The following is a 21408-nucleotide window of genomic DNA, read 5'->3' as shown; positions in this document are numbered from 1 at the left end:
AGAATTGTGGACTAGTTGCAATGTTGCATGGTGTCCTATCGATGATTTATCGAACATTTGCTAGTAGAGATAAGGACGTCATATTCACATAAAGGTGATTTTATAACCTTTATGCGATTAAATTATAAACTATATATATTTTTAAATTGGTATCGAAAAATCGGTATTTTTGTATCAATACCGGTATTTGAATACCGGAAAAGAATGACCCTGATCCCGGTATTCGGGATCTCGGTATTGTAAGCCCTATTGGATGACGCCACAGGATTTTTTCATTAAAGTAATTTGGTGGGATTGGAACTGAGGTCTGCATACTTTACGGATAAATGCCCTAACCACGGTGCTCACGAAGCACCGTTATTTCTATTTTTTAAATTTATTATTTTTATTTGTGTTTTTTAAATTAATTAATTTAATTTTTATTTATTTATTTAAAATTATTATCATTATTTTTTTTTTTTGCTGGCACTTGGGTCTGGGCAGCCCAAGTGCGGGATGCCGGCACCCACCTGTATTGCACTCCCTCAGGTGGATGCAGGATTAGTGTTTTCACATACACAGTTAGTTGAATTAAGGCCCATCTTCTCGTGACTAGGGCGGGCACCAGGCAGCAGTTTGGCTATGGGGTCTGAACCAACACATACAACACACACATTTGCTACACAAACATAACATATATTCAGGCCCTTTTACATAGTTTGTAAATAAGACAGTATCACAGGTGGAGATGGACAGATGGTCTAGGAGTTACTCAACCACAATTATACCTATACGTATAAACCGATGAGCCAAAACATTGTGACCATCTACCTAATATGATGTCGGTCCTCCACGTGCAGCCAAAACAGCTCGTACCCGGCGAGGCATGGACGCTACAAGATTTCTAAATGTATCTTGTGGTATCTGGTACCAACACGTAACCAGAAGATCCTTTAACTCCTGTAAGGTCCGTGGTTGAGACGCCACAGATCGGAGTTGCTGTTCCAACACAAACCACAGGTGCTCGATGGGATTGATGTCTGGGGAGTTTGGAGGCCAGGGCAATACTTGGAAGTCTTCCTCATGTTCTACGAACCAGTCTCGAACAATCCGGTCGGTGTGGCATGGCGCATTATCCTGCCGAAAGACGGCACCGCCAGAGAGGAAGACCGTTGCCATGAAAGGATGTACCTGGTTAGCAATGATGTTTAGGTAAAGTGTAAAGTGTATTTAGGGTCAAACGGCACCAGGGGGTTCCCCCATCTCCGCGTGGTTTACTTTGTGTCGCGTAGTTTACTTTGTGGTGTCGTGTACCGTTGTTCTTCTGGCCATTTAGCCGCCAGGCCCCTGCTGAGGCCCGACGTTGTCCCACTTTCGCCACGTGGAGTGGGGGAGGCCGAAGGCTGGGGGGAAGAGTTAGAAATATACGGACGCGGTATCGTCCCCATATTTATAACTCTTTCCCCCCTAGCCTTCAGCCTCACCCTACACGTCCAAATTTAACTACACCCAAATTGCTTCGCCCACAAAACTTTCGGCTCCTCGAAATCTAGCGCTATCCCTGCCGCGATCATTTCACGTGTGTGCGAGTTTTTTTTTTTTTTTAATTATTATTTTTTTTTAAATTATTTTATTTATTTTATTTTTTTTAGGTCCTAGCCATTGAAATCTCAGGAAGTTACGTGGCAGGACCTGCCAGAGTGACTATCTTAAACTACTAGTGTACTTGGTTTGCCTCCACGGGGCGAAGTGTGGACAACGTCGGGCCTCAGTAGGGGTATGGCGGCTAAATGGCCAGAGGAACAACGGTCCATAACACTACACATAAACAATACCCATATACTTTTAAATCTCTGGCCTTTACAGTGTTCTGTATCACAAGATAATGTATACTACGCGGAGATGGGGGAAACCCCTGGTGCCGTTTGACCCTAAACACACTTTACACTTTCACCCTGTGGTGGCAGACCAGGTACCTAGTAGTTTGCATTTACTCTGACAGGTCCTGCCATCTATTTTCCTGAGATTTCAGTGGCGAGGATCTAAAAAAAATAATAATAAATAAATAAAAAAATAATAATAAAATAATTTTTGCGCTTTGTATGTTGATCACATACATGTTTCCCGGTTTGTAGGGGCTGCGTTTGAGAATTTAATGGCCGAGGAGCGGGCGAAATAATTTTGAGAAGCTAGAATTTTGGTGTGGGTCTTGCGCTGGTGTACAGATAGAGAGGGTGAGGAGACTGAAGGCTGGGGGGAATAGCTGGGAAGGACTGGGGTCAATAGAGTAGACAACCCCAGTATGTGTCAGTGAGGCATGCCCATGCCCCACCAGAAAGAAAGATGTGGGGTGGCAGGGGGGGACAATAAGAGGGCTGTTGCCTCCCCCTCTGCAAAGGGAGGGGGAAGGAAAGTATGCCCGGCAAGGGAACCGGCACAAGTCGCCATATGGTCCTGTCAGCTGCATGTCTGCTTGAGTCAGGTCCTTGGTTGGGTCCGAGTTTGTCCAATCCGGGTGTAGGTTCCTGTCTGTGGTTGTCACTTGGCAGCAGTACAGGTTCCTTAATTAGGTCCGTAGTTGTGGGTATTTAGTCCAGTCCGCGGTTACTTATGTCTCTGTCTGGAGTCATGGTCATTAGTTGTTAGATCCGAGTTTGTTGAGTCCGGGTATAGGATCCTGTCCGCAGTTGTTGTTACTTAGCACCAGGACAGGTCCATTAGTCAGGTCTGTAGTTGTGGGTGTTTGGTACAATTCGTGGTTACTTAAGTTTGTGTTTGGGTCGAAGTCTTTAGTTGCTGGATCCTGGTGTTTTTCCCGTCCATGGTTTCTGTTTATAGCAGTGTTACTACTGAAATTGTCCATTCCTTTGGTTGAGTTAACAGGTTCCGTTCGTTGTTTCTTTCTGGGACGCAGCCCCTTTGTGGATTGTCTTGATGATGACTGTCCATGCACCTTATATGGTTCTTTGCAAAGTCATATATTGTGGGCTTGGGAATCGCTATTGTGGCCGTGAGGCTGGAAGAGTATGCTTTCTGTCCAAAAGATCTTGTGCAAAGTTTGCCAATGCTTTGTAGCTACGCTCCTCCTCCTCCAGTAAGCGTTCCTCTTGATTCTCTGGTACATAATATAATTCAGCAATTAGTCGGCATCGGAGGTCTTCATAAAGCTTGCAGTGGTGCATTAAATGCTCCCACGTTTCCACTAAACCACAATGACAGAGTAGATTTTTTTTTTTTTTTTTATTTATTAACACACAACTGTATATACATTCTCAAGATATCTTAATCAATTTATATACAATATTAATCAATTTATATACAATATTTATATACAGATTTTATATACAAGCTCTTATATATACTGTAGTCTTTCTGTACATTGATTGTGTGTGTCCTGATATGAAGGGTGGCTCCTAGACAAGCCCATCTCCACCTTTTACTCCTGAGAAAGCTCAGAACGTCTGCAAAACAGGCCTGAAAAAAAGAGCATTATGTCAGGCCATTTCGCCACCAGGGATTAACTAACACCTGGATCCACCATTCTCTATGTGTGCTGTAATGCACAAATCCTGCACCTACCGGAAGTAGTGCTATACTGGTAGGTGCCAGCAATCCCGCCCCCAAGGCTGCCCAAACTTGGAGGCCAGCGAAAAAAAAAAAATAATAAAATAAAATAAAAAATAAAATAAAATAAAATAAAAATTTTCCAACTAAGAACAATGTACACTTGTTGAACAAAAGCAACATTATACGATTATCTACATGTAAATAGCAAATACATACACTTAGAATGACATTAACTTAACACTTAGAAACATTAACATTAACATTATCTCCACTTTAGAGTCCATCCACAAATGCAAGCCTACAATTGGGTGTCCAGGAGCAGAAGATCATCTCGCTGTAAACAAGAAACATCCTATAAAGATGACATTACACGAAGTGTTCTGTCGTCAAATGTGCAGCACTTCCCTTAATTGTTATCCTGCAATAGATTTCTTAGCTCCTGTCTTCTTTTAAAAACTTTGGCCGAGAATTCCTGAAGCAAAGCAAAGATGTCCCACCTCTGAACCAAGAGAGGTAAATTATTCTCCGTGAGGTTTGGCAACCTATTTAGTAATTCCTGCCTGTCTGAAGTATACAGCCCGCATTCAAGGATGACATGTCTCCAAGATTCCACCTCACCGCACGAACAGTAGGGGTCAGGTTCTAATCCTCTTTCAAATAGTTTGGCCCTTAAGCCATGTCCAGTGATTAAGTAACTCGTTGTCATGGTGGGAGCAAACCAAGACGACACCCTCCTGTCCATTGCAAAGCTTACGGCTGGAATGAAGCCTCTTGTAATAGTTCCATACTCACTCAAATCCCAACGTTGCTGCCAGCAATTCACAAGCTCGCCCCAAATTCTACGTTTTTCCTCCTTTATGTTGTTATTTGGATTAGAGGTGATATTCAATATTTGTAACGCCCTTCCCTTCTTTAAGTTATATACAATACCTCGGAAAATAATGTGTAAATCCAAGGGGATGGTACCTGCAATAACCTGTAAGGCATTTGTTGACACTGTCCTTGGAGCGCGTATTACTGTAAGCAACATTGTACGTTGCAGGGACAGAAGCTTGGCTTTAGTTGTAACCTTGGTAGCAGCCGCAAACCAAATACCAGCACCATAATCTACAATGGGAAGAAATATCGTCTTGTAGTACAATACCAGAGTTTTTTTGGATAAACCCCATTCCTTGCGGGAAATTCTAACAACTGCAGCTACGAACTTTTTGATTTTTTCATTGATTTTAGTGACATGTACATGAAACCTGAGACGATCATCTAAAGTTAAACCCAAATACTTGGTGTTCTGTACATATGGAATTTGAGTACCATATAGGGTTACCTTTGGCGGCCTTCCATAATCGAAGTGGTGTTTAAACACCATGAAATTGGTCTTGGTGACAGAAATCTTTAGTTTATTCAAACCCGCCCATGCCACTAAATTATTCAAAACTGACTGAATTTTTTGTTCGAGAATTTGTCTTGATCCTCCCTGCACCGCCACCACCAAGTCATCTGCATATGCAACTTTGATGAACTCATCGCTATCCTTCGTGAGCCACTGGTCTAGCACTGCATTCCAAAAGAGAGGTCCCAAGACTGAACCCTGAGGGCATCCTCTTGAAACGGTAGTCGTGTATGATAAATGCTTTGCACATACTGTACTCTAATTTGTCGATCCTTAAAGTAAGATCTGAGGACTCTGAACAGGTAGTCATCACACTTTGCCAGTTGCAGTGACCTGAGAGCACTCTCCCACCAAAGGGAATCGAAAGCGCCCTCAAAGTCAATAAAAACAGCAAGAACATATTTGCTGTTTGCCTCCTGAATGTAAGTCAGCAGGGTTGAGATTGCGTCCTCAGTGGAACGTCCTTTTTTGAATCCAAACTGGCAATCAGAGGAGAGTTTATGTTCTGTAAAGAATTTAAAAATCCTTGGGGCAATCATCCTTTCAAATAATTTGCCAAGATTTGCCAATAAAGAGATTGGCCTGTATGCTCTGGGGTTTGTTTTTGGCTTTCCCGGTTTATGCAAGATTTTTAAGAGCGCAAGCTTCCATTCGAGAGGGAAAAGCCCTTCTAGCAAGCATTTATTAAATAAGTTTAATAAAATCTCAGGGAAGAATTCATAAAATTTTTCAATTACTTGATTCTCAATGAGGTCAATGCCAGGACATTTTTTATGGTTCAATTTAGCTACTGCAGCACCTAGCTCAAGCATATTAAAAATGGCAGTTTCGGTTGTCCCCTTATATTCACGATTACTGCGTCTAATTTCCGCTTGATCAGGGCTGTCCATAAACGGCAAATCTTCCGGAAATAGGCTACTCACTATCCCTTCGACTGTAGATTCCCAGTCCGAAGTTTCTTGATTCTCTCTAATTATCGTGTTGTAAATTTCACCACACAAAAGTTTATTTCTTGAAAGCTTATAGATTATACCCCAAGGGTCAGCATTTCCTGTTTCCTTCACCAGACGTTGCCAACAATTTTGCCTGCTATCAGCAATTGCTTTATGGTACCTCTTCCTCAAGTCTCTGTAATCATTTTTCAAAGCCTGAGTGTCTGCGTCCGATAGATGCCTATTCCTTTGGTATGCTTTTCGTGCTTGTTGAGTTTGTTGTCTCAATTCAGCTAATGCCGAAGACCACCATGGGACAGAAGTTCTTCCTGTCTGTTTTCTTTTCGTCGAGTAGGCCATTGCCTGATATAAATGATATTGAACCAGAAAAACATATTCTTTTGCTGTTAAGGTGTTAATGATTACTTTGTCATCTCCATTAAAAATTGTATTCAGATATTCACGAAACTTGGTCCAGTTCACCCTGTCCATCCGAAAACGCCTTAAATCCCTTATTGTTATATTCACTTGCCTATCCTCCGGTAAAATCGAGAAGGTGATTGCTCGATGGTCACTATTAATTAGATACGGATTGACGTCCCAATTTTGCACCCTATCCACCAGATTAATGGAGGTTAAAGTAGCATCTATATTAGATTCACCATTTGTCGTCGAGAATGTATATGGTTTATTTGGCAAGTTCTTTACACAGAGATTATGATCCAAGATCAGATCAACCAACTGCTCGCCTCGAGCATCAGAAAAGCCGCTGTTCCAAAGTGTAGACTTAGCGTTGAAATCTGCTGTAATTAGTAAGTTTTTAGCTGAAAATCTGCTACATACCCTGTCAAGTCTGTGTAAAGCTGGCTGAATATCTTCTGAAGGAGGAAAATACTGGGAAACCAGATAAAACGACTGGTCCCTGGAGGAAACCAGGATACAAACTGTGGTAGCAGAACATTCACTTGAGATAGTTGTTATTACTAGTTCACTGTTAAAGATAATTATGGCGGCCTTGGGTCGATCGTCACTTGAGGAAATAATCCTTGCCGAAATTGGATATCCTATAACTTTATACGCTGAACCCCCTACCTGAGAAGAGTAATATGGTTCTTGCAAGCATACAATATCAAACCCCAGATCATCAGCAGCTTTCCTAATCTCGTCCGCCGCTGCACGAGATCTTTGGCCATTAATTTGAAGAATTTTTATTTCGCCGTATTGCAGGTTAACACTTGTTGAATCAATTACCGTTGTATTATTCATGTCTGGTTTTTCGGTCTGTCAATTCAACAGCTTTAAGATACTCAGGGCATTTATTATCCCTGACCGAGTGATTACAATCCCTACCTCTACGTTTACAATTAACACACTGAGGTGGTTCCTCCTTGTGAATACAGTCAGAAAAAACATGGCCTCCACCCCCGCAGTGGCCACAAGATACAGCTTTATGGGAACAGAACTGCGCACTGTGACCATATCCCAGACATCTGAAGCATTTGCTTACAAGTGTAAACTTACGAAATCTGTGTGACGTAAAACCTAGATAAATTTTGTCACTCTGAACCACGTGTCCCATAAGGCGTGGGCTGAAACCAATAACCCAATTGGTCACTCTGGTTCCGGTGCCAGAGTTAAATCTGAATGTAATCTCATTCTTAACTTCCTCCTGGCTAAAACCAAAGTCTTTTAAATTTTTATTAATTAAATCCTCCAAAATATCCTCCTTAGAATATTCCTTCGGGACACCGTAGATCAAAATTGTAGGATCGGACAATCTGGGTTTTTCTATTGATAATCCTGCTTTTTTTAATGCAGAAGCACTTGAGATCTTCTTGGCATCATCAGGATTTGTTGTCTCTAACAACACACCTTTATTTCTCAAAAGACCTACACCCTTGATTTTCATGTCCTTGTGATCTTTTTTAATCACGTCAGTAACTGCCTTTCTGATATCCTGGCTAGACGCCAGGGAAGATTCTGCTGAGGGCCTAAGTATTAGTATGTTTTCGGAATCAGAGATCCCACTTCCGGAATCCATCCTATCTTCACCAGCAATTGGTCTGCCCGAAGAAGCTGCCACCTCCACTGAAGACGTTAGCAGTGGAATCTCTGTTATTTCAGGAGTCTGTCTATTTCGCTTTGTACCACCACGAACAACTTCCGTAAAAGTCTTATGAGGATGTAGATCACGTTGGATCTGTATCATCTTGTCCAAAAGACCTGCTCTGATTTCCAATTCAGATGCTTTGGTCTTAAGTCGTTCATTGTCAATTAAGATTGCGGTGGTAACTGCCTCTAGATCCGCCCATAGACTATGAATGCGGTTAGAGGCAGACTTAGTTATCTTGCTAGAATCCTTTGATAGAAACTCTCCCAGAGCTTTCCTGATTTTGGCAACCGTCGCATATACAATTGAAGCATTCAAAGACCCACCCAGGTCCAATCCCTCTGTTAGAGAAAGATCTTCAGAAGATTCCGTTGGAATCGAGTTACTATCGACAATGACCATCGGCGGCTCAGAAGCCAACGAAACAGAGGGACTCTCCTCCAACACAATGTTTTTATCTCCTCGAGCTTGAGTAATTCTAGGAGTTTTGGGAGTTTTCTTCCCCCTGCACCCCTTTTTTTTCTTAGATGAATCCGTAGACTCTGATCCAGAAGAATTCTCAATGTCAATATCTTGTGTCAGTATCCTAACTTGGTCATGGTCCAAGTCAGTATCCATGTCAGATAAGTGTAGGAAAAAAAAAAAAAAAAAAAACCACGCGACTATTGTCTATCCTCTTGTTCTAAACTTGTCTTCTCAATCCTAATAGGATACTCATTAGTACCCTAAAGGCAGAGTTATATCAATATGTCTATGTTTAATATGTATTTCACTTATCCAGCTGGATGGAAAGTGGAAGGGAAGTTCTGAAATCTTCGAAAAGCAGTGTCTAGATCTCAGTCCCTAATAGTCTGAGGGCGCCAGAAAAATTCTTGAAATTAAGTATTTTTATAAGATCCTCACCTACCAATAACGGGGTCCCAAGGACCAATAGATGAGGAGAAATATCAACTTTAAGATTGAGAAATGATAGCCCAAACAAGCCCACAATGTTATCCAACAGAAGGCTTAACTAATGAACAAACGATATTAAGTCAATACTGCGATGGCGCTAGTAAATGTTTTCCGTCTCCATGACTAATTTCAAAAAATGGAATATTTCAAGTCGCCATTATCATCCATACAAAGTCTATGGGATAATGGTATCTCTATGGGAGATTTCAGTGATATATGTATAAGCACTATGCAATGCAATGTACGACTATGAAATCAATTACTCAGTTTGTAATATAATCTCATGCAAATAATTCCACAACCCCACGGTCCCAGCAACCAAAAAAATCACCTATGAACTCACCACAACTTTAACTTCTAGGAAAACATATTTACACATAAGGGGGTTGTCAATGAACGCATTAAATATCGGCCGCCTCCGTAGCCAGGTGGGAAGGAGCAGCAGTGCGTAGCACTCGCTTCTTGATTAGACCGGGGTTCGAGCCCGTCACCGCTAAATACGGAGGATGCGGAAAGGTCAGGGAATGACCACCGGATATCCCGGAGCAATATGGCCTTAGTTGCTAATGCTCCTAAAAATCAAATAACAACAACAACAACAACAGCATTAAATATCTCAAAAAGCAGGATTATCAAGCGGTACCTATCAAGAAGGGCTTCTTCTACCTTCGAAGAAGGGCCAAATAGTCCTGAAACGGTACCAGGGGGAGCCTGATGCTGCCCGGAGTTTCCAAGGAGAGTTTATACAGTGTTCTCTACTGGGGAAGCGTTGTCTATTTGAGGAGTTTTTGAGTGGTGTGAATTGAAGGAGTAACTGTTCCTTTCCTCTTTCGACGGCATTTCTTGTTCTTCCTCTCCTACTATCAATTTCCTACACTTTTTTTGCTTTCCTAAGTCTAATAGGGATAGTATGTGGTAACAGAGTATCTTATCCCACACCATTTTTCAAACGGTGCCGTCTGGGTGGTGGTATCCGCCGAGATTAAGTAACAATAGTCTTCTCCATTGGCGAGGCGTTACTTATTCGAAGCAGTGTAATATCATGGCAATCCCCAGAGTAACATATCAACTGGATGGTACTAAACTGAGGGTAGTGGAGAATGAAAATGACCTGGGAGAAACTGTGCAGTCAGATATGAAGTTTTCTGAGCAGTGCAAAAAAGGCTGCAAGAGTAGCTCGTCGTGTCTTGTCAATGATATACAGGAATTTTGCTAGCGGGGATAAGGGGATGATTGTCCCCTTTATAAAGCAATGGTCAGACCACACCTTGAGTACTGCATACAGGTCTGGAGGCCTCAATTTAGAAAAGATGTAGGGCTGCTGAACGAGTACAGGGAAGGTCAACGAGATTTGGTTTTTGTCCATGTTTGCAAGTTCTGATATTTGTGTAATTATTTTAATTTTTTTAAAGGACATTATATGTAAAAATCATAAAATTGCATTTTTAGTCCTTTTATTACTCGTGTCTGTCCCACTGACACCTTAGCTTGCGGCGAAAGGAGAGGTTCCTTCGATAGATATTAATCTTTACTTCTTCTCAAACAATTTGGCGAAATATTCGCCATGTGTCCATATGCAATTTTAGTATAATACTAGTCCATAAATTAAGAACATGTTCTTTGTTCGATTTGCTGTTTTTCAGTATGATTTGTACTATTATATTATGACCTAAACTTAAACGTATGGTCTAAACCATATTATATAGCCTTTTATTCATTATATATACAACATCATGTGTGACATGATGTTGTTACTTCTAAACACGAACTTTTACTTTAGAAGCCGTGGTTCTCTTGGATTGTTGTTTAATTGCCTCTCTATGGAAATTTTCATCGAGGGATTTTTATAACATTCCGATGAAGAATATTTACTAAGAAGAGGAATGTTGTCCTTCTAAGGTCTCATCTCAGATTTATTCGGTCTTTATTGTTCTATTGTGTATATTTATACACAATAGAACAATATTGTTATATTTACAATATTGTTATACACAATATTGTAAATATACGTAATGTATAAATGTAAATATAAACCTGTCTGCTGCCCCTTGGATATTAAAGAGTGAAGTTTATCTTCTTGGCTGATGGTATCCTGACTGCGTTGATGTTTTTGCTTGATCCTACTAGTTCCTTGGTTCAGGTTTCCATGATACGAACCACTGTAAATTCTTCTAAGTTGAATTCTGAAACTGAAGATTTTCTGGAAGAGGAGTTTCCTTTCATGTCAAGAAAAATTGTAAATACTTCTAAGTGAATTCTGAAAGTCTGAAGATTACTCTTATTTCTTTCTCTTCTCTTGTCTTAAATTTCTCTTCCGTTCCGTAGATATTCATGTGTTTTTCGGGATGGACAATCCGATTTTATAGAGGAATAAACCTTGCTTTCAATGCCTGAGATGGACCAACTCAGGTATGGAGGGTAAAAGCCCATAAAAGTTCCTCACGCCATTGGGAGGGTTCGAACGCAGGCCTTTTCCAACAGGTGTGGGGAGGACTGGGATTATACCACTGTATCCGCGTGGACACTTCTGTAGGCGGGCCCCCGGCAGTTTCACATAAGAGTAACTTGCGTCCGTGGATTGATAATAATCGCCACGAAAATGCGACACGAAATGATTCTTCGCTACCCACCTTTGTACCACTTCGTACCAGGTACGCACGACGCAATCAGTACCCCTACAGCGCCGCCACGGTAACTCGCACGCGTGTCGCTGTTACGTTTTAAGTTGCTATATCTCAGCCTCTAGCTGTCCAATTTTAAAATTTTAAAAACCAAAATATTTCTTTCGTCATTCTCTACCGTATTTCATAAAAAATTTCGACCGAAAAAAATTTATAATTCAATATGCCGAAGACTAATAGTGAGCGTTGCAAGGCGTACAGAGGCACGTATGCGTGCAATGCGACCACCGAAACCACTTCCATTGGGTACAAAGGAGAGATCTGTAAAAAAAATTGTAATAGACTTGTAAAACAATTGTAAAATATTAAACCACTGTAACATTGAAATAATAAACGTTTCAAAAGATTCTAAGGAAGTTTCACTTAACTTTCGCTTTGCATGCTCGGCACACACTTTTTTTTTTTTTTTTTTGAATTTGAAATGAATTGTTGTTAACAGGCCACATTCCCTTAATTGAAGCTGTAATTCAGGTATGTAGCGGTTCTTACAAAAAATTGGAAGTTCACTTTTATAATATTTTTACTGGGCAAGTTATAACTGACTTATTGCGTATCTTATTTTTTTGCATTATGTGTATATCAACGCTTATTATATTTATTTCCTTTATAATTCTGTATATAAAGAGAATACTTGAAACTTAGCTTAGTATCTCACTGATGTCGTTCGCTTTGGACCTCCATACAGATGGTGCCAATGAAGTGAGGGCCCAATGCCAGCTTATTGTTCGTCAGGTGACAGAAGCGATGCTGTACGACAGCGTTACCCTCCAGTTGAAAGGAATCAGCGAAAGAGCATTTCTCTCCACCGTGTTCGAAGATTTCGTCGACGGGTTGGCAGTTATCTTGCAGTGCCCAAGGGAGAACGTCTTCATCTTTAACATTCAGGTTACATTTTTATTATATGTTTACTAATATTGTCATATTCTTTTTATCAATGATTATGCTTCAAAGTAGCAAAACTTTTTTTTTTTTTTTTTTGTTTTTTTGTTAGTTGTTGGCGCATCGGCTTCTGTGGCCATATTGCACCTCCGAAGATTTTGTATTTTCTACTCTGATCCAAGCCCGAGGCAGGATTCGAACCTGCGACCTTTGGGTTGCCAGGCAGGGTAGCAAAACTACTGTAACGCTAAGTCTGCCATTTCTGGGAGTGGGGGGGGGGGGGTAGAGCAAAGAGTCCAGTGTATTTAATAGTTGTTTTTATTATTTCTTAAAAGTTCCTGGGACTGTGTCCCGTCCTTGGCATCTACATGCCCACATTCCAGAGAGTGGAATTGATGCACTCCGGCAGTTGAGCTTTGGTAGGGGATTTGAGTTTAAGTTTGTCTATGAGAGTAATCTTGTACAGTGAAGTTGTATTAAGTGAGGTCGAGTCATTTGTCGGTGATGTTTAGTCGTCCGACCCGTTGAGGTATGAGTAGGGAAATTTAGGTGGGAATTTGTCCATAGGAGAAGTCCCGTCCAGTGAATTTGTTTTCATGTCAGGTCGAGTCATTTGTCAAAGATGTTTGGTCCTGCATCTAGTGGGAGTTCTATCGTATGGAGTGAGTCCAATCGGAAGAGTCCAGTGGAGTCCATTTAGGTCACTGGGTCTAAAGCCATTGGCACTATGCTTCCGTCCTACCCATCAGCATAGTAAGTGCCTTCAAGTCAGTCAGTCAGTTTGACCTAGGTAATGGTAAGGGTTGTTTTAAATTTCATCAGGCGGAGGTGGGAGGATCTTCACCTTTCACCTGGTGAATCGTTCCTGTGCAAACTTGGAGAATGCATGATAAGTCTGGTCATCTTCTAAGATAAGATGTACCTGGTTCTTCGGAATGAATTGAAGCCGAATAACGAGGTTGCCTCTGAGATCGTCGTATAGGTCACATTCATGTAGCAGGTGGTCTCAAGTCTTTTGGTCGCCACAAGTGCACAGTGGATTATTTGCTATTCCCAGGAGAGTAAGTCTGATGGCGCTATATCCAGTGAGATATGTGATGAATAATCCCGGGAAGAACCAGATAGATGATTTTGGGTAGACTCTGTGGACATCCGGGATGAATTTCTGGGTTACCCCATTTTTGCTGACAGAGACCACCTTGTTTCCAGATTTGCTCTAGATGTGTTGTCATGCATATCTTTTCAGCACGATAGTTGCTTAAGGGGGTCTGTGGTATAATCCTGATATGTTGCAGGTAAGCTAAGCTAGAAGAGTATTCCAGTGCGTGCCACCCAGGTCAAGGGGAAGGGTGCCCACCAGAACCTGAAATGCAGGCGTGTTGACGGTATTGCAGGCACGTGTTATGGTGAGGGGTATTGAGCATTAGGTGGTGTCCAGCTTGCGTCGGTTGTCTACTGTGGATGACATGTAGTACCATATACCTGAAGCATAGGTGATGGGAGGGATAAAAACTACCTTGTAAAATAGTGACAAATGGGCCTGGAGTACTGGGGTCCATAGTTTAATAATTTTCAAATAGATATTTACAGTATACCAGTATAAAATAAAATATAAGTACAAATTCAGTAGCTTTCGGAACTCGTGTCCCTTTATCAACTGACAAAGTTGATAAAGGGACACGAGTTCCGACAGCTACTGAATTTGTACTTATATTTTATTTTATACTGGGTATACTGTAAATATCTATTTGAAAATTATACCTTGTAAAATAATGCCAGTGTACGTTTTTTCAGTCCCGAGCCCCGATGGGTCACCCTGGCGACCATCGCAGCATAGTTCCTGATTTTCCGCTGTAGGTAATTTAAGTGAGGAAGGTATGTCAGGTTCTTGGCAAGGATGGTACCAAGGTATTGGTACGATCCAAATTGGTACGTACCAAAGTTGGGTGTTGAGTTTGACGGTTCTGCCTTGTATTTTAATTTGCGGTGGTCTTCTGGGATCGAGATGTCCATTGAGCAGGATGGACTGCGTTTTGGCAGGTGATATAGTGAGGTGGTGCTTGTGCGTCCAGTCCTGGAGGGTTGTAAGAGCTCGATTTGCTGTAATTTCTAGTTATGTCCGAGGATCAGTGTGAGGTCATTGGCATAGGCGAGGGTCTGCATTTCGCCAAAGTCCATATTTAGAAATTCATCGAGGACATAGTTCCAGAGCAGGAGTTCAAGAACTGATCTCTGCAGACAGCCCCGGTAAACCTGCATTTGCCCACTGCGCTGAAGGGTGCCTGGACTATGAATTTATGAATTTGTGAGATAACTTGAGATGGCACTGTATAGGTTGTCAGGGAGATTTGCACATCTGAGCCTGCAGAGGACGTTCGGCCACCACATGTTGTCGAACGCGCCCGAAAAGTCGACAGATATAACCAGTAGATTCTTGCGAATGCAGTTTTGGACCACTGCGGCAATGCATTCAAGCACGTCTGTTGATGATTTTCCCGGTCTGAAACCATATTGGTTTTTGGCAGGTAGATGGGTCATTGTAGTGTATATCTATTGTCTGCCTGAGCAGCTTCTCATAGACGTTACTCAGAACGGAGAGGAGAGCAATAGGGCGTACGACTCCGGAAGATCTTATTGTTTGTTCTGTCTTGTTGTTCCTTAGGAAAACATCCATTGTGGAGGCAGTGATTAAACAGGTCAAGAAGAAGGTTCGGAGTGTACTGTGCTACTTTTTTTTAACAATTTTGGGTTCTAGCATATCTAACACAGGTACCTTTTTAATTTTGAGTTTGGCAATTGCCTTTGCTAATTCTGTTTCAGTGAAGGGATCCTCATCTGTGCTGAGTGGTAATTGTCATTGTCATGCCAGAGTTTCATTTGCTCTGGGGTGTTATGCTCATCCAGGTGCCTCCCTGGGAGGGGGGTTCGGGTGAAAGGGATCACCTCACTTCTGTGAAGTTTGTTGGTGACAACCTTGTAGACAGTGCCCCATGGGCCAGGGTTACCCGTTGTTGAGACAGGTACTCCCAGGACTGGCGCCTGGTCATGGCAGTGTAGGCATTCCTTGTCTTTTGATGTTGCTGTCAAAGATGTTCAATTTCTGCAAGGGACCAGGTTATTCTCGCTCGTTGGAAGGCTCGTCTTTTATGATTTACCTCTCTTCTGAGTGCCTGTAGTTCCCTAGACCACCACCACGTTGACTGCTCCCGGGAGGGGATTTTTCTTTTTAATGGCAATGTCAGCTGCTTGTGTGATTGCTTTCTTGATTGCACGCTGATGTTGGTCAGGGTCCTGTTCTTGCAGGTTTTCAGCTTGCAGTTCTAGTTCATTGGCAATGATAGTCTCCCTAAAGCGCTCTCAGTCAACAGCGTATCGGTGTTTCCTTTGTTTGTCTGTTGGAATGCGGTTTACAGATCTGTTCATTGAAAGGTGATGGCACGGTGATCCTAGGTGGTAGTCTTCATAGAGTGTAGAGAGTGTAGATTGTGTTTAGTGTCAAACGGCACCAGGGATTTCCTTCATCTCTGTGTATTATACATTGTGGGTACGAAACAGAACACTGTCAATACCAGAGGTTTAAAAGTGTATGGATTTTGTATATTTGTAGTGTCGTGTACCTTTTTTCCTCTGGTCATTTAGCCGCTAGGCCCCCTAATGGGACCCAACGTTGTCCACACTCCGCCCCGTGGAGGCAGACTAGGTATATCCGTATTATAGTTATTTACTCTGGCAGGTCCTGCCACCTAATTTCCTGAGATTTCAGTGACTAGGACCTAAAAACAAAAAAACAAATAAAACCGTTATAGATAGGGGTCAGCCAAAAGGAATGCTAGTTATGCGATTTGATGTTATTAAGTTTTTGGGTGTAGGACTCAAGCAATTTAGAGATGATTTGGACACTAGTAGTTGTAAGTTAGAGAGAGAGAGAAGTAGGGAGACTTAAGGCTGGGAGAAAAGACAGAGATAAGGGGTCCATAGAGACGATGACCCCCCCCAAATCACTGGAGTAGGCCTATGCCCCACAAGAGGGAAAAGAGGAGCGGTGAGGGGGGGACCAGGAGTCGCCTCCCCCTCCCGCCCGGGGAGTGGAGGCAAAATACCACGTAAGGGAACGTGGCTAGGAAGGCCTAATGGCAGCATCCGAGCTGTGCTGGTGGTTGTGTCACTCCTGAGACGAACCAAGGAAGGAGTTGTATGGTACTATTTCCGCAGAGGTTTACGGTTGAGGTAAAGTTCGTTGCCTGGCAAAAAAGTCTTGGGCAAACTTGGAAAAGGCGCAGTAGTGTTGCTCGTGTTCCAGAAGATGTTTTCTTGATACTGCGGAAAGTAATGAATCTGTGTAATGAGAATGCGTCGGAGATCTTCATAGTGCCGAGTCTCCATAAAAAAAAAAAAAAAAACTAAAATTCGGGTGGCCTAAAAGTAATAGTCTCCATAGAGTGTATTTAGTGTCAAGCGGCACCAGGGGTTTCCCCCATCTCCGCGTTGCTTTCATTGTAGGTGTGCCAGTTCACTGGAAAAGCCAGAGATTTAAAAGTGTGTGGATATTGTATACGTATAGTGTTATGTACCGTTGTTCTTCTGGCCATTTAGCCGCTGGACCCCTGCTGAGGCCTAACGTTGTCCACACTCAGCCCCGTGGAGGCAGGCCAGATATACCAGCATTATAATTATTTACTCTGGCAGGTCCTGTCACCTAATTTCCTGAGATTTCAGTGGCTAGGACCTATAAAATAAAAAAAAAAAAAATAAAAATAATTGATCTTTCGCTTAGGGGGGGTAAGAGCGCTAGGATTTGAAAGGCCGAAATATTGGCAAACAGTAATTTGGACATGATTAAATTTGGACGTGTAGGGCAATCGCTTGTGCACAGATAGAGTAGGGGGGGGAGACTAAAGACTGGGGGGAGAGAGCGAAATATGGAGTCAATAGGGAAGGCGACCCCAATAGGTGTCAGTTGGGCATGCCCATGCCCCACCAGAAGGAAAAATGGGGGTGGCAAGGAAGGGAGGAGATAAGAGGACAGGCACTTCCCTCTCCCCCTGCCAGGGAAGTGGAGTGGAAAGAAAGCCAGGAAAGAGTGCCCAGCTCAGTCGCCAATTGGTGCACTGGCAGCAAATCTGCTGTTCAAGGAAAAAGATATGGGTCCAACGAAGCAATCGGAACCAGTGCCCCGATGTCATTCATGGGCTATGTGTCCATCCAGATAGGTTGAGGTCAGTCACGTTTATAGGTTATATACCCGACCAGGGTAGTGCCTCGTGGAGTTTCTCTTTTCCATCCCGGATGGGTCTGGTCCGTTGATCCTGTTTCCATCATCAGGGAGGGCAGCCCAGTGCCTTTTCCATCCAGTGAGCCCATCGTTTCTGTGGTGTGCGTCCTATTCAAGTAGGTTGGTAGGGTCAGACAATTTGGGTTTCAGTGCTGGTGTATTTGCTCATAGTCCGGTGTTGTCGACGTTTAATGTCTGCCACAATGCATACTGTTCCCTTAGTTCCTGATCGCAGAACAGGTTCTTCTTCTTCTGGCAAAGAGTTCCTGTGCAAATCTGGTGAGGTTCTTATATTCTTCGCTTGTGTCCAAGAGATGATGCTCCTGGCCTCGCGGCACGTAGGTCAATCTTGTTATTAGATTTCCACGTAGGTCCTCGTAGTTTGTACATTCGTGCATGAGGTGGGTCCAGCTTTCCGGTTCGCCACATGAACAGTTGAGGTCTTGGAGGAGGCCCAGAGATGTTAGTTTCTCGTTGAAGGGGCCGTGACCCGTCAATAAATAGGTAGCATATAGGCCTGGGTGGAACCATACAGGTAGTTTCGGGAAAGCCCTGTCTACATCAGGTATGAAGCGTCGTGTCACCTCCCCTTTGATTGAGTCTGTCCACCTGTTTTTCCATAGTGCCGAGACGACACTGCGTGACACATTAAGTCAAAGTGCAACCTCTGCCTGCGACTGCCCGGCTTCAAGTCGTCTAACGGCCCGCCATGTTAAAGAATCATCTGAATGATGATGACTTGCCATCTTCAGTACCGGAGATGTGACTATCCCACTGAGCAAGCCAAAAAACTGGAATGAAGTGATGTAGTCGCAATTTCTGTTTTTATAGGCACAAATAATTTAGCATAATGCGCGGCTCTGTAAAGTGGTAGATCGATTTCTGTTGGATACTCGGAATTTACATGCCAAGATGCTTTTACATCAAATATTTGTCTTCGGTGACACTGTTTCTAATAAAATATTCATGAAAAACATTTTGTTCTGTTAATTTTGTCGAGTAGTGTATTACTATTACTATCTTGCTTATATTTAGGTTTAAGAGATTTGCGATCTTTCCCACTTTTGTATAAGTGTTGAAATTTTTGAATTTCAAAGATGTGAACACTTTTCACATCTGGTTCATCAGTTTTCCATAGGTAAGTTCAAGATTCGTTAAAATCAATAATAGTATGTTTGTGTGCCCATAGTTGGCTGGACATTCCATCTGATAGCTCAGGCTCTCAAGCTGTGGTGTCGTCGAGAGCAAATTAGAAGGGCATCGCAAAACGTTATAAAATTTTGTCATAAGGTTTTTAATAAGGTTTTATTGTGTAAATAATAACACAATAATAATTAAATAACATTTGAATCACAGATTGCACACAGAATCCATAATATAAACAATAAGTAATATAATTACAGATCAGAAAGAAAATCTGGCATCAACCATACGTATAAAGTAATAATCGAATAATAATCAAAAATGGGGTACTGTATTACTTCTCGCCAATACTCTAAACATAACTAAAAAAAAAATTATTTTTTTTCTGTCTTTGCGAATACGTCAATTATATAATCATAATTTATCAAATTCGTTAGTTGTGTTTCAATAAATAATAAATCGGACATTTTATTTTGTATTAAATTATTCGTTAAAAAATTTTCGTTCCTTTTTAATAACGAAAACGGCCGTTCTCCACTGACGTTTGTTACAGGCATCGTTAAAAATATTTAAAATGTTTTCCTCCTTTAAAATTTTAAAAATTGTGTAACTCTCATCTTTAAATTTATCGGCATCAGTGCGATTTTTGAAAGTGTTTTTAAATTAATTTTTCAACATTTCACGTTAAATTCATTTTCATTCATTTCATTTTAAAAAATATATTAAATATATAATCAGTATTTCGCACTATAACCACTCTATACCACTTGGGCTTTTGAAAAAGTTCTTTTAGCATTATTAACTAAATATACTATACAACTAGGTAACGTTTCATCATCAGGCTATATTTGGCTGTACTAAGGACAACAAAAGCATTTGTTAATATTAATTATTTATGCACCACTGTAAACATCCAATTATCTATAATTTACAAGTTTTATACAAATAATCTACATTTATAATCACTAATGAAATTTGTACCCTTTAAAGATGATAACTGCTCTACAGCGTCATCAACTTGAGTCTTTAGAAGACATACTCTGGTCCTGTTTCTTTTTTGCACAATTTCAAGGAATAGCTGTGTCACCGACTGTAGCGGCGCCTCCGTAGCCAGGTGGGAAGGAGCAGCAGTGCGTAGCACACGCTTCTTGATTAGACCGGGGTTCGAGCCCGTCACCACCAAATACGGAGGATGCGGAAAGGTCAAGGAATGACCACCGCATATCCCGGAGCAATATAGCCTTAGTTGCTAATGCTCCTAAAAACCAAAATAACAACAATAACAACAACCGACTGTAGCTGTACACTCTCAGAGATCTCTGTATGTCGATGTGCTGTTTGGTTACTTAGTGTGGGCTCTATCGTTGAGCTCGGCAGATGGTTGGTGTCGTATGGTCAAAGAACACGGGGACCCTTTTGTAAATGTCGCAGGGTGAAAAGAATAGTTTTTATTTTCTCTAGCAGCTACCGCTGCGATATTTTGCAGCGTGATGTTAAACGACAAAAAACAACTAAAATTGGCTTTCGCACCACTGGTAAGCTGTTGTTTTTTGATCAACTGGTTTGCTAAGTTTTTGAGGAAAAAAATGTAAATAAAAACAATTTATTTGTATTTTTTTATTTCTTCTCCGAGTTCAAATGTCCGAATCCAGCATCAACCAATTCTCCGAACCCAGGATTTCTTATCAACTGGTGCTTCCAAACTCTCGCGAACACACTTCTGCTCAGCACTATTTCGCACCCAGATTGAACTGCCAAGTCAAAACATTATGACCACCTACATAATAGTGGGTATGTCTTCTTCTTTCCCAGGTGCGCCGCCATACGGCGAGGCATGGACTCTACAAAGCTTCTGAACGTAGCAGGATGATTAGCCACAATTGCAAGGTAGTTTTCAACATTCAGAGTGAGTTCTAGGGGTAAGAGGGCTCCAAGAGATTCCCAGGAAAACATTACCAGTACCAAAACACTGCCGCCATCTCCTGTGTTTCAGTTGAACCAGGACATTGGAGTGATTCCTCTCCGCAGTTTGTCGTATCTTCATCTATTGTCCACAGGGCATAGCAGGAAACGTGATTCATCGGAAGAGGCAACTTTTTCCAGTCGTCAACGGTCCAATGATGTCGTTCAGATGCAAACTTGAAGAATCGTTGTCATTGGGTGACGGAAAGCATGGCTGCATTGACTGGGCTCTTACTCCGAAGGGGTTCCATGCAGAGAGATTACGTTGAATGGTTTACGTCTATCAGCTCGTGCAAGGTGGAAGAACCTACGTTCACCATTACTATCGATGAGGCGTGGACGCCCACCATTGGCTCGGCTACTGTTGCTCTGTACAGTATACCAGAGACCTCTGCCGTGGAGGATGTCGTTGTGTCGTTTGGTGCCCAAGTGTGGACTCTAGCGTTGAGCTCGGAAATCTGTCTACTCCTTGAACACCCTAACTACAATATTAGGTATGTTGATCGTCTGACGGCTCCTGGGATTTTTCCCAGCTCCGC

General features: G+C 41.9%; 1 protein-coding gene across 1 annotated transcript in view; it reads left to right on the top strand.

Annotated features, from left to right (window-relative positions):
* The window catches only part of LOC150078573 (protocadherin-like wing polarity protein stan), a 570595-nt gene that overhangs the window by 14080 nt on the left and 535107 nt on the right, over positions 1-21408 (top strand). Inside the window, exon 2 of the mRNA XM_090384617.1 lies at positions 12299-12498. Within this exon, the coding sequence (XP_090240743.1) occupies positions 12299-12498 (200 nt within the window). The remainder of the gene's footprint in view (positions 1-12298; positions 12499-21408) is intronic.

Source organism: Mastigoproctus giganteus, chromosome 11 (assembly GCF_048544385.1).
Source record: "Mastigoproctus giganteus isolate SK-2022 chromosome 11, ASM4854438v1, whole genome shotgun sequence".
NCBI lineage: Eukaryota > Metazoa > Arthropoda > Arachnida > Uropygi > Thelyphonidae > Mastigoproctus > Mastigoproctus giganteus.
This window is presented reverse-complemented; position numbering and strand designations above follow the sequence as displayed.